General features: G+C 37.3%; 1 protein-coding gene across 5 annotated transcripts in view; it reads left to right on the top strand.

Moving 5' to 3' along the window:
- CCDC30 (coiled-coil domain containing 30) overlaps nt 1–14,806 on the top strand; it is a 176,464-nt gene that overhangs the window by 89,384 nt on the left and 72,274 nt on the right. For all 5 annotated transcript variants that reach the window (XM_055094523.3, XM_034962696.4, XM_055094519.2 and 2 more), the window contains 2 exons: nt 7,113–7,322; nt 11,459–11,613. In XM_055094523.3, coding sequence (XP_054950498.1) covers nt 7,113–7,322; nt 11,459–11,613 — 365 coding nt within the window. The remainder of the gene's footprint in view (nt 1–7,112; nt 7,323–11,458; nt 11,614–14,806) is intronic.

Raw genomic sequence — 14,806 nt, 5'->3', positions numbered from 1 at the left:
TAAGTGGGAGCTGAACAATGAGAACACATGGACACAGGGAGGGGAACATTACACACCAGGGCCTGTCAGTGGGTGGGGGACAAGGGGAGGGATAGCATTAGGAGAAATACCCAATGTAGATGACAGGTTGATGGGTGCAGCAAACTACCGTGGCACATGTATACCTATGTAACAAACCTGCGTGTTCTGCACATGTATCCTAGAACTTAAAGTATAATTTAAAACTAAAATAAATTAATTATTTAAAAATTTAAAAATAAATAAAAATAGTGGCTTGGTGCAGTGGCTCAAGCCTACAATCCTAGGGCTTTGGGAGGCCAAGGCAGGAGGATTGCTTGAGCCCAGGGATTTGAAGCTGCAGTGAGCTATGATCACACCACTGCACTCCAGCCTGGGTAATAGAGTGAGGCCCTGTCTCAAAAAAAAAATTAAATAAACATTAAAATATCACTTTTTCTTTAAAAAAAAGAAAAAGAAACCAAAATACTAACTTATTGCTTTTAAATCATTTTGTTATAAAATATAACACTTAGAAAATGCATAAAACATACAGTTTACCTAGTTGTCATAAAGTAAATAGACATCTAAACACTACCCAGGAGAAGAAATAGAACAATGCCAGCACACTAGTGGCCCCTGCACACCTTGTCCCCATCATAATCCCATCACCTTACCACCCCAGTAGTAACCGCTAATTTTGGTAATAACTCTTTTGCTTTACTTTATAGTTTTATCAACTATTTATGAATCTCATACAATATAGTTGTTTTCCCTATTTTTCAAAATTATATTTCAAAAATATAATCAGTATTTATACCTTGTGTCTGCCTTATGATAACTTTGTCTGCAAGATTCATTCCTGTTATAGTGTATAGCCATTATTTATTCATTTTCTTTGCAATATAGTATTCTATTGTAAGAAAATGCCATACTTTATTTATTTTTTCTGTGGCTTATGGACATTTTACGTGTTTCCAGCTTGGGGATGTTAAAAAGAATGTTGTAGGCTTGCAGAGCCTCAGGCAGATTGCTGCTTTGTCACCACCAGTACCAAGACGCTGATGTAGATCCTCTTCTTGGTGCTCGAGTGTCCCAACTTGAAGCTGAAGAAGCTGCCTTGGATGCATAGGTCATTGGCCATAACAGTGTTTGCCCCAGTGTTGTCTTATTTCATCATTACCAGCATCGCCAAAACCCTAAGTGTTGACTCTTTGATCACAGGCCCAAGAGGCCTTTACCTTTCTTGGCCTGTGGAGTAAATAGACAATATATTATGAAAGGACTTGTATGTACCCTTTCTGTTTACAATGAGACGTTTAGGTTTCTTAATTTTGAACAAATTCAATTTACCAAATATTCCAGAACACTTGATTTCTTCTTTTTCTTTGATTTGTTTCTTATCTATTCATTGTCTGTGTCTTACTTTTTTCATAGTAAGATTGTTCTTGAAAAATGAAACTTCTAGGCTTTCTAAAAGGCTGGAGTGCCTTTTTAGAAGAAGTCAACAGCTAATAGATTTGTTCTTATCATTGAAATTTCAAAAGTTATACCAACCCTCCAAAATAAAATGAGAAAATGAAAAAAAAAAATGAGCCAGAAGGTGAGCTGGTTTAGAATGGCAAGGTGGGAAATGGGTTTTTACTAGAAAAATAGGAAGTTTATTAAAACTTGATTGAGAATTTCTTTTTGGTAATATCAATGAGATAAGCTTATTACATTTTTTCCTGTTGACCTACATTGATCCACCAATGATATCAAGGCATTTGCTCTTAGGGTTTAATTTCTTTACTTCTACATACACTCATTTCATTGTGTTTAACAAAGCGTTTGACCATTTTTATGTGTCCACTAACATTTTTGGAAATGGCATTTCTGGTCTTCAAAAATTAATGAAAAATGAGGAAATGAAGTTTCATAAGCTAAGCACTCTACACACTTGAGCAGCTTTTATTGAAAGAACTTTGCCTTTGAACAGAGGGTTTAACAGCACATTATTTCAGATATGTTCAGTCAATGAATATCAGATTCTTTCCTGAGTAGCAAGATATATGAATAGAACTGAGTAAGGTTTCTACTTTTTAAAGAGTGCTGCAATGAACATTCATGCACATGTATCCTGATGTCCATAAGTACACATTCCTCTAGGAAGAGATTGGGAGTGGAATTATTTTATCATAGAATATGTATTACTTCAACTCCTTCTAAAATCTTCCACCAACAGTGTCTGAAGGTTCCCATTGCTCTACATCCTCACCAACTCTTGGAACTGTCAGACGTTAAAATTTTTGCAAACCTAGTATACGTGTATAGCGGTAGTTCCTTGTGGTTTTAGTGTGCATTTGCCTGTTTGCAAACAAGGTTGAGCAGCTTTTTATACATTTAATTGGCATTTGAATTTCTGTTTTGTGAAGTGCTTGTTCAAGATTTTGTTCATATTTATTTGGGGTTTCTGTAATTTTAATTTTTTCATTAATTTATAGAAGTTTTTTAAATACATGAACCCTTTATCAGGTATGTATTATAAACAATGACTCTGTGGCTTGCATTTTCATTCTCCTTATATATCTTTTGATGAATCAAAGTTTTTAATTTTAATATTCATTATTTTTCATTATAACTAGTGATTTTTGGGGTCTGATTTAATATCTTACTACTTCAAAGTCATAAAGCTATTCTACATTAACATTTATTTATGTATTTATGTATTTGCTTATTTATTTTTGAGATGGAGTCTCACTCTGTCACACAGGCTGGAGTACAGTGGCATGATCTTGGCCCACTGCAACATCTGCCTCCTGGGTTCAAGCAGTTCTTCTGCCTCAGCCTCCCGAATAGCTGGGATTACAGGCACACACCACCATGCCTGGCTAATTTTTTTGTACTTTTAGTAGATACAGGGTTTCACCATATTGGCCTGGCTGGCCTCGAACTCCTGACCTCAGGTGATCTGCCCACCTCAGCCTCCCAAAGTGTGGGATTACAGGCGTGAGCCACCGTGCCCAGCCTATTGTGGCATATTTCTGAGACCCCTATTCTGTTCCATTGTTCTATTTGTCTGCCCTTGTGCCAATACTATGCTATCATGATTATTTTAGCTTTATATAAATATTAATATTTGATAGAACAAATCTTTTCACCTTGTTCTTCTTTTCTGGGATATCTGGGCTATTCCTGGCCTTTGGGGTTCCTCTATAAGTTTTATAAGCAGTTTGTTAAGCTACACACAAATACTCACTTGAACTCACATAGAACACATATATATTGACACACAATCTTTTGGGATTTCAGTTGGAATTACATTGAATCTATAGGTCAATTTGGGCAGAATTTAAATCTTTGCAATATTGAATCCTCTAATTTAAGAAGAGAGTATGTGTATTTAGGTTTTTAATTTCTCTCAATATTTAAATTTTCTTATATATCTTTTGTTAGACATATTCACAGGTGCTGATATTTTCCATACTATTATAAATGGTAACTTTAAAAATGTTCATTTTCTAATTATTTCCCAATATATAGAAAATATATAATCATTTTCTAATAAAAACTTTCCCATACTTTTTTATTCTTACAATGTATGTATATGTTATTTTGGATTTTCTATGCAAGTAATCATATCATCTAAAGACAATTTGCTTTCTTCCTTTCCATATGTTAAACCTTTCATTCTTTTTTCTTGTTCTGTTTACTGGCTACCACAGTGCTGAATAGAACTGGTGACAGTAGGCATCCTTTTCTAATTCCCAGTCTCAAAGGAAAAGCTCTCAAATTTCACCCTTTAGTATGTTTTTATAGCTTTTTAAAAATAGATATTTTATCCAAATGTACTTTAGAAAGAAAGAAAAATAAATAAAAATATTTATTACATTAAGGAAATTGCTTTCTAGCATTAGTTTGTTCAATGTTTTATGACAAATACATGTTGAATTTCATAAATTTTTTTCTGAATATTTTGAGAAGGTTTTTTAAAAATTTTAATCTGTTAATATGCTGAATTACTTTGACTGATTTTCTAATGTTAATCCAATTTTGCATTCCTGGGATAAACCTAACTTCATCATAAATTATCATTCTTTTCCTACAATGCTGGATTTGGCTTGCTAATATGTCTTTGGGATGTTTGCAACTTTGCTCAAAAGTGAGACTAGTCTGTCATTTACTTCCTTGCAATGCCCTTGTCAGATTTTGATATCAAGGTTATCCTAGCCTCTTAAAATAAAAATGGGTAATATACCCTCTTTTTCTGTCTTCTAGAAGAGTTTGTATTAAGTTACAATGATTTCTTCTTAAATTATTGCAAAAAACTCATCCCTAAAGCCTTCTGATTTTGCTTTCTTTTGGGTAGGTTTTCAATTTCTAGTTCCATTTCTTTAATAGTTATGAGAAGTCAAGTTCTTCTCTTTTTTGCATCAACTTTGTTATATTTTATTTTTCTAAAGTTTCCATTTCATTTAAATTTTTTAAAGTTTTACAGAAATTTATTCATCTTGTCTTCTTTTTAAAATGTATATATTTTAACAAAGGTAGCTTTTGAAAAAAAGAAGAAAAGATATATAATGATGGTCATTTCACTTTTATAATATTAGTTACCTTTGCCTTGTTGCTTTTTCTTTGATCAATCTCACTAGAAGTTTATTCATTTTATTAGACTGTTTAAAGAACCAAATTTTAGCTTGTTGATCCACTCTAATGTATTCTTTTTAGAGAAATAATAAATACACATATTTCACAGTTTAGAGTAAATATAGTATAGAGTACTGGATTAGAATCAGAAAATCTATATTCAGACCTTGATTCTATCATCTGGCAACTATTTGAGATTCAGTTTTTTATCTCTAAAATGGGCTAAAATACCAATCCCAGCCACTTCATAGATGTGAAAGCCTAACAAATGTAAAGTAGTAATATTAGCATATGCCTCAGCTCTGTATTTCAAATGCAGTAGATATTCTAAAAGCAATTATTGAATATCAACACTTAACTGTTGTTAGGTCTTTCCTATGTGTCTGGCTCTATTCTTGAGGCTTTAATTGCTTTGTCTCATTTAATGCAGCCTCACAACTATCCTATGAGGTAAGTAGTTATTATCCCCATATTACAGATGAAGAAACTGATGCTCAAAGTGGTTGAACACAATTAACTTTTAGATTCATTTTATATAATCTGATTGGTTAATATAGAGAAAGCACAGATGAAGGACATTATAGCTATCATCCCTGTTAATTCAGTTGAAAAGCTTTGAGACCAGGGAATTCTATTTACCATTAAAACAAAGTAAATTCTCTCTCACCACTTTTGTCTATGAGCCTTCCCTGCCCAGTGTATACATTCACTACGTTCTGATACTTTTTAGAATATCATTCATTTACTTGCTCAGTAAATAATTGATTAATCACCTACTCTCTGGTTCTTTGATAGGCCTTGGTATTAAGACATGAATTAAAAACATAGTCTTGGCTGGGTGCGGTGGCTCACACCCGTAATCCCAGCACTTTGGGAGGCCGAGGCGGGCAGATCACAAGGTTAGGAGATCGAGACCATTCTGACTAACTTGGTGAAAGCCTGTCTCTACTAAAAGTACAAAAAAATTAGCTGGGCATGGTGGCGGGTGCCTGTAGTCCCAGCTACTCAGGAAGCTGAGGCAGGAGAATGGTGTGAACCCGGGAGGCAGAGCTTGCAGTGAGCAGAGATTGTGCTACTGCACTCCAGCCTGGGCGACAGAGAGAGACCCTGTCTCAAAAAAAAAAAAAAAAAGCAAACAAACAAAAAAACATAGTCTCTGCTTTCTTGGAATTTAAAGTGGGGAAAGGGGATATAAACAGGTATATAAATGCATACTTAATTATAAATCATGGTATGTTTGATGAAGGAAACAAATGTGGTACAGTGATAAGTAAGGACATTTCAGATTAAATGATTCTGAAAATTGCCCCCTGCAAAGTGACATTTAAGCTAAGACCTGCAGAATAGGCAGGCAACCATACAATGAGAAGGGAAAAGGGAAAGCATTTCTGGCAGAGGGAAGTGTGGAAAAAATTTGGTGTATTGGAAACTCTTAATACCAACCAGTGTGACAGGAGTTACAGTGGGAGAAGGAGAAATAACAAGATAGTTTTAAAGAGATAGACAAGGGCCAGAGTGTACAAAACCAGGCAAGCTGGTGGGATCTGGAGTGAGGGACCACTGAAAGATTCTAAGCAGGGGTGTCAAGTAGTTCAATTTATGTTTTTAAAAGAAAATTTGGCCACAGCATTAGAGGATAGATTAGAAAAGAGTAAAAATGGAAGTGGTAGGACCAGTGCAGAGGCAGTTGCTGTAGCCCAGGCTAGAGATGATGCCCCAGACTAGAGTGGTGGCAAAAAAAATGACACAAATGGATTAATGCAAGTTGTATTGTGGGGATAGAATGACAGCATGTGCTAAATGATTGGAATTGGTTCATAATGGAAAAGGAAGACTCAGGGATTACTGACCTGCACAAAAGTTTGGATGGTGGCATTATTTACTGAAATTGGGAAGACAGAGAAAAAAAGACTTTGGAGATACGGGCAGAATCAAGGAGTTTCATTTTGGCAAGTATTGGCATAAAATGGCATTTCAAATTATAGAAATGGATAGCGAATCATCTACTCTCTAGGCCTAGAAGTGTCCAATAATACTCACATGTTGGGTAGCATTAGAAGAGTCTACAAAGAAGACCAAGAAAGAACAGCAGAGAGCTAAGTGAAAACCAGCAAAGTTTGGTGTCACAGAATGCTACTGAGAAGTCACTTGTCCATTGGATTTATTTTGGCAACGAAGAGGTCAGTTAGTACCCTTGGCAGAAAGTTTCACTGGAGTAGTGGGGATGAAAGCCAGTTTGGACTAGATTGAAGAAAGGATGGAAAATGTTTAGACCATGCATATATAGAAACTCAGGAAAATTCCTTTGTCTAACTGCCATCTGTCTACACTTTGGAAACTCTTACATGGCAGCTCTAAAGAGGTACTCAGCCATGTGACATTGGTATTTGTTGGCTTTTAGGGGACTATACTCCTTTGAAAGCTGCTTATTCTAGTTCACATTCATTCCACACTTATTTGTATTACTCTTACTTATTCTCTACCTCTAGATAAAGATTGAACTAAAGCATGCCCAACAGAAGTTATTAGACAGCACAAAGATGTGCTCTTCACTCACGGCAGAGTGCAAGCACTGTCAGCAGAAAATCAAGGAACTGGAGTTGGAAGTACTTAAACACACTCAGAGCATTAAATCACAGAACAACCTACAGGAAAAGCTGGCTCAGGAGAAATCTAAAGTTGCTGATGCAGAGGAAAAGGTAATTATCCTCATGCTTAATAAACAGCATACACTGAATACCACTACTGAAATCTTATTTCCCTGAGGATTTTATGAAATATGATGCAGACTTGATAGAATTCTAAGATTTTTTTTCTCTCCCATGTTTTCTTCTGTTTTGATTTCACCTGTTCCTACAATTTTAGGAATTCTTGTGTATTTGGAAAAACTTCATGGGCTTAAAAAGGTCAGTTTTATTAAAGCGATAACATGAACTTAAAGAACTGACTGATCCCATGTGGCCTTTGTTTTATATTTTCACATTTGAGAAGGCGTATTCTCTCATTTGGATTGGCTGTTAATGTAAATGTTGTTTTAATTTTGTTTTTTTCATTGACAAACAATTGTACATGTTCATGGGGTACATAGTGATGTTTATTTTTATTTATTTATTTATTTATTTTTGAGAGGGAGTCTCGCTCTGTCACCCAGGCTGGAGGGCAGTGGTGCGATCTCGGCTTACTACAAGCTCCACCTCCCAGGTTCACGCCATTCTCCTGCCTCAGCCTCCCGAGTAGCTGGGACTACAGGCGCCCACCACCACGCCCGGCTAATTTTTTGTATTTTTAGTAGAGATGGGGTTTCACCGTGTTAGCCAGGGTGGTCTTGATCTTCTGACCTCGTGATCCACCCGCCTCGGCCTCCCAAAGTGCTGGGATTACAGGCATGAGCCACCGCGCCTGGCCCATAGTGATGTTTCAATAGATATAATGTATAGTGATCAGATCAGGGTAATTATCATATTCATCACATCAAACATATTTTGTAATTTTGTAGGGGGATTTGTGTTGTGAAATGAACCATTTTGAAATATTGTCCCTTCATTTTAGATTGCCCAACACTAGGTGGCAGTAGTATGTAACAGTTGTACATTTTGATGTGCAAGTTTGAGAGTTAAATTCGACAAAAAAAATTTCATCAAACCATATAATATGAAGCAAACATCAAAAAGTAGATGACAGCAATCTGAATTAAACTAAAAAAATCTAATGTTGAGTTAAAGAAACCAGAACAAAAGAGTTCTTACTATACAATTCTATGTATAGTATGAGGTTCAAGAATAGATAAACTAAGCTATGGAAATAAGATAGTGGTTATTCTTCTGACAGGTATTAACTGAAGGGGGCCCTAGGGAATCCTCTGTGGTGCTGCAAGTATTCTATATCTTGGTCGGGGAAGTAGTTACACAAGTCAGATTTCATTGAGTACACTTAAGACATGTATGTTATTCACCATATGTATATATGTATGTTACTTTACCATATGGATGTTATAATTCCATTAAAAAGTAATTGGTAAAATTGGTAAAGATTGGCAAGATTTTAAAACTTAGACAATACTAAATATTAGTGAGGATTTGGTGCAACAAGAACTCATATATATTAACTTCACTTGGAAGAGTTAACTAGTATAAATGTTTTAAAGATGTGTGCATCATACAACTTAACACCTCTACTAGGCATAAGAAAAACTGTTACATGCATGTATGTATCAGGAAACAGGAATATAGTCATGTTCATAATATCATTGTTCCGAATAGCAGAAAACTAGAAACAACCCAAATGTCCCCTGGCAAAAGATCAAAAAAATAAATTGTATATTTATATGGTAGTATTACTGGTAATCTGAGTTCTTTCCCCCACTTTGTATCAGTTGCAAAGAAAGAGCATCCAGGCTACTCTGCCTATGGGGTAGCCCTGCTCTGTCTATGGAACAGCCATTTCCCTAGAATTAACTTTTTTTGTTTTTGTTTTTGAGACAGAGTCTCGCTCTGTCACCAGACTGGAGTGCAGTGGCGCGATCTCGGCTCACTGCAGCCTCCACCTCCCAGATTCAAGCGATTCTCCTGCCTCAGCCTCCTGAGTAACTGGGACTACAGGTGCACACCACCACGCCCAGCTAATTTTTGTACTTTTTAGTAGAGACGGGGTTTCACCATGTTGGCCGGGATGGTCTTGATCTCTTGACCTCGTGATCCACCCACCTCAGCCTCCCAAAGTGCTGGGATTACAGGCGTGAGCCGCCCTGGCTGAATTAACTTATTTTTAAGAAAGGAAAGGAGAGGCGAGGCGAGGCAAGTGGCCAGGTGAGGTGAATGGCCAGGCGCAGTGGCTCACACCTGTAATCCCAGCACTTTGGGAGGCCAAGGTGGGTGGATCACCGAGGTCAGGAGTTCGAGACCAGCCTGAACAACATGGTGACACCCCATCTCTACTAATAATACAGAAATTAGCCAGGTGTGGTGGCACGTGCCTTTAATCCCAGCTACTCAGGAGGCTGAGGCAGGAGAATTGTTTGAACCCGGGAGGTGGAGGTTGCAGTGAGCTGAGATCACACCATTGCACTCCAGCCTGGGTGACAAGAGCGAAACTCTGTCTCAAAAAGAGAGAGAGAGAGAAAGAGAGAGAGAAGCAAGGAAGCAAGGAAGGAAGGAAGGAAGGGAGGAAGGAAGGAAGGAAGGAAGGGACTATTAGCATGGTGGCTCATACCTGTAATCCCAGCACTTTGGGAGGATGAGATGGGAGCATCACTTGAACCCAAAGTTCAAGACCAGCCTGAGCAACATAGTGAGACCCTATCTCTACAAAAATGAAAAAGTTAGCTGGGCATAGTAGCACATGCATGTAGTACCAGCTACTCTGGAGGCTAAGGCAGGAGGATCACCTGGGCAATATAGCAACAGCACATCTCAAAACAAAAAAAAAAAACTCTCATATATTAAAAAGAAACAGCAAGGATGTGATTAACACAAAATTCAGGATATTGGTTTTCTCTGGTGGGGAGGGATGAGGAATAATCAAAGAGGGTCACACAATGGGCTTCAAGTATTGGAAATGTTCCCTTTCTTAAATTGTGTGGCAGGTTCAAAAGTTTGGATGTATCCTTGACAGAGAAGCCAATGAGGTGATGCTTTTGTCTGTGGAATTAGTACTGAATTCCTTAAGTAAGAATTCTCCCTAGACAGAACTAAATAGAACAGCTCCAAGGAACTTGAGCTGGCCTCAGATGGCTGGCTGCCTACTACCATTCCCCTTGAATCATTCTGCATCTTCTTCTCTCTCATGCTGTGTGGGCTATGCAGAGACCTAGGTGCAGGGGCTTGGGATTGATGCAGAAAGCCCCTCTCTTAGAAAATGGGTGGCACCCACTGGCATTCACTGAATATTTGTGGGGAATGTGATGCCAAGCCATTGTAAAAGATTCCTTGTTGGGTCAGAAATATATTAGAGGGATAATAGCTACCCTGCTGAAATCTATTCATTCAATAAATATTTATTGAGCACCTACTATGTACGAGGCACAATTTAAGGTGACACAAGAGTTTATAGAAATAAGTAAACAAGTGTAAAGGAAATTTATCTTTAAAAAATGTGGGGTTTTTTTGCTGCTACATGAAAAAGGCAAGAAAAAAATGTTTTTAAATGACACTTTAAATCTGTCATATAAACTCTAAAATATAACAGTCTCTCTTTCAAATTCATTAATCATATTTTTAGTTCTCCCAGAGCGTTAAAAAACCTATTATTGATGCTAAGCAATATGCTAATAGGTGCTTGGTTTATAAGAGACTTCTATTTTGTTTTGCAGTGTTATTCATGAATCTAGCCACACTGTGGAGAAACTAGGTGCACTCACAATGCTGTTGGGAGTATAAATTGGTCTAATACCTGTGGAGGCAGTTTGGCATTATCTATCAAACAAACAAATACTCAGCTTCCTGAGTAGCTGGGACTACAGGTACTCACCACCACGCCCGGCTAATTTTTGTATTTTTTTGTAAATATGGGGTTTTACCATGTTGCCCAGGCTGGTCTCGAACTCCTGAGGCTCAAGCGATTCACCCAGCTCAGCCTCCCACAGTTCTGGGATTACAGGCGTGAGCCAGCATGTCTAGCCTGTAGCTTCTTTTATATACACACATTGAATTATATGAATGCATTACATACTGCAAAAATTAAACAATTTATTTTAAAATTAAATCTAGCTACTCTTTTTACTTCAGGTCAGATTAATATGTTAGCACTGCTATGTTTGCTATTTATATGTTATTCCCCTAATTTGAAAAAAGGTCACACTCTTCTTAATGCTTTACTTGTAAATGTTTTTTCATTCAAGATTTTGGACCTGCAGCGGAAATTAGAACATGCTCATAAAGTCTGTCTCACAGACACTTGTATTTCAGAGAAGCAGCAGCTAGAGGAAAAGATAAAAGAAGCAACAGAAAATGAAGCTAAAGTAAAGCAACAATATCAAGAAGAACAACAGAAGAGGTAAGAGGAGCAGAGATCTCAGTTTCCTGTGGGTTTAGCCATGACTGAGTTAATCAGCAGTATCAATTTTTTCTAACAGAATATCAGAGAGTATTTCTGCTCTGTCCCCACTGAAGTAAACTCAGCCACACACAATTCCTGATGTATTGCACTTACCACACTGTATTCTAATTGTTTATTTTCTAGTTTACCTCTGGCGCTAGAGTGTGAGATTTTTAAAGGCAGAGATTATTTCTTCTGGTTCTGGGGCACACCTAGTGGTAACAGTAAATATTCTTGACTGACTTGCCTATGAAATACTATGGAATTTGCTCTGACATGTAGTCTGACAAAATTCAAACTACAATGAAGTTGATATTCTGTATGAGGGGACTTCAGAGAGTTTGTGGAAAAATTGAATTGAAAGATAAAATAAAAAATATATTGGCCAGGTGCAGTGGCTCACACCTGTAATCCCAGCACTCCGGGATGCCGAGGTAGGAGGATCACTTGAGCCTAGGAGTTTGAGACCAGCCTGGGCAGCATAGTGAGTCTTTGTCTCTACCAAAAAAAAAAAAAAAAAAATGATCCAGGCATGACAGTGGACTCCTGTAGTCCCAGCTACTCAGGAGGCTGAGGCAGGAGGATCACTTGAGCCCAGGAGTTTGAGGCTGCAGTAAGCCATGATTGAAACACTGCACTCTGGACTGGGTGGCAGAATGAGACCCTGTCTCAAAAAACAACTTTATTTCTCAACATAAGCTCCATCAAGGTCAAGGCACTTTTGTAAGTGATGAAGCACGCCATTTAGTCCATCCCTAGAGAACTGAGTGAGAATCCTGGGAGTTTAACCATATCATTGCAGTCTTTTGCACATTATTAACCAAAGAGAAATGGGTGCCCTTTAAATATTTTTTAAGATTGGGAAACAAAAAGAAGTCAGAAGGAGCCAAATCAGGACTGTAAGGTGGATGCCTAATAATTCCCCATCAAAACTCTTGGAAAATTGCCCTTGTTTGATAAGGGGAATGAGCAGGAGCATTGTCATGGTAGAGAAGGAATCTGGTGAAGCTTTCCCAGGGATTTTTTAAAATAAAGCTTTGGCTACCTTTCTCAAAGCACTCTCATAATAAACAGGTTATCATTTGGCTTTCTAGAAAGTCAATAAGCAAAATCCTTTGAGCATCACAAAAAACTGTTGGCATGACCTCTGCTCTTGACTGGTCCACTTTTGCTGTGACTGGGCCACTTCCTCCTCCTCTTGGTAGCCATTTCTTTGATTGTGCTTTGTCTTCAGTATCATATTGGTAAAGCCATGTTTCTTCTCCTGTTACAATTCTTCAAAGAAATGCTTCAGGATCTTCCTCCCACTTGTGTAAAATTCCTATTGAAAGCTTTGCTCCTGTCTGTAGCTAATCTGAATGCAACAGTTTTGGCACCCATCAAGTGGAAAGTTTGCTAAATTTTAATTTCTCTGTCAGAAGTGTGGTAAGCTGAATCAATTGAGATGTCTATGATATTGGCTATTGTTTCTGCTGCTAATTATCAGTCTTCAATTAGGGCACAAAAAAATTAATTTTTTTCTTTGTAAATTGGTGTGGATGGTCTGCCACTGTGGGCCTCATCTTCAACATCATCTCATCCCTTCTTAAAATGACTTATCCATTAGTAAACTGCTGATTTCTTTGGGCTGTTGTCTCTTTAAACTTTTCATTAAAGCATCAATGACTTCAGCATTCTTCCACCTTAGTTTCACCATAAATTTGATGTTTGTTCTTGCTTAGTGTCCTTATGTCTAAAGTGGGAATTGTAATGCCAGTTCTATACATCTTTTGTGAAGATTTTCTAAGAAGAAATATGTATGCACTATTTAAACTAAGTGTAGGAAAATAAAATATATAGGGAAATTCTTCTACCAAAAGGGGACCCTATAGTGTATATTGTTTCATAATCTGGAAGAAAGTAACCCTGATTTAAATAGTTAGATTGTAACCTACTTTTTCACTTAAAATATTACGATCTGTTTATCTGACATTACATTTTTTTCTAGAATATTATTTTAATGATATGTCACATTTTATTTAATAAATCCTTTATTGTCGAACATTTAGATTTTTCCCAGTTTCTTCTATTTCAGTGACATAATATATATCCTGACACATAATAAGCACTTCTACCAGGAAATAGAATCAGTAGGAATACATATTTAATAAAAGCCTTATTACAGGGACTTGGTCTTATGCAGTTGTGGGAACTGGTTATGCAGTCTGTATGGCGTCATCTTTGCATCTTATGCTAGAGCTTGAAGTCTGCAGGGCAAACAATCACAAAATGAAGTTGAATGTAAAGTGGAAGAGCAACAAGGTGAAAACCATGAAGATGGACTGGAAGCCATGTCAGTTCTTGCTGCCTCTAACCTTGATAAAGTGTAGGTATCCGACAGGAAAAACTGGCACCCTTCATCAAGGAGCTAAATAGACATCTGGCCCAGGAGATGGAAAAGGTGAAGGAGGATTCAAGGGAAGGTGGAGCAGTTGTAGGCCTGGCTGTTGCGTCATGCCAAGGTGAGCAGCAGATATCTAGCAGTGTTTATAAACTATAAAAATGCCTGCTCCAACCTTCCACCTGGAAAAAACAAAATGTTTCAATTCTGTTCTCTAAATCTTACACAAATATTATCTCCTGTGGCCCACTATAACCAGAAACTTACACAGAAGGAATTCTGGGAAACTAGACAAGTCAAAATGTTACAAAGCTACTCTATTAAAAATATATTTGTTAAACTATAGTTAATTTTATTTAGTTTAAATTAGGCCTGGCACCAGTGGCTCACACCTGTAATCCCAGCATGTTAGGAGGCTGAGGCAGGCAGATCACTTGAGGTCAGGAGTTTGAGACCAGCCTGGCCAACATAGTGAAATCCCATCTTTACTTAAAAATACAAAAATTAGCCAAGCATGGTAGCAGACACATGTTAACCCCAGCTACTTGGGAGGCTGAGGCAAGAAAATTGCTGAAACCCAGGAGGCAGAGGTTGCAGTGAGCCAAGATTGCGCCACTGCACTCCAACGTGGGCAACAGGGCAGGCTAAACAGGCGAGACTCCATCTCAAAAAAAAGAAAGTTTCGCTGTTATTATAATATTGGATGTTATTGTTGTTACTATTGTTGTCATTATCATCATAATCTTCTCAGTAAGATGAAAAAAGTTCATT

Source organism: Pan paniscus, chromosome 1 (assembly GCF_029289425.2).
Source record: "Pan paniscus chromosome 1, NHGRI_mPanPan1-v2.0_pri, whole genome shotgun sequence".
NCBI classification, from domain to species: Eukaryota; Metazoa; Chordata; class Mammalia; order Primates; family Hominidae; genus Pan; species Pan paniscus.
The sequence above is the reverse complement of the archived record's forward strand: the minus strand, read 5'-3'. Positions and strand labels throughout refer to the sequence as shown.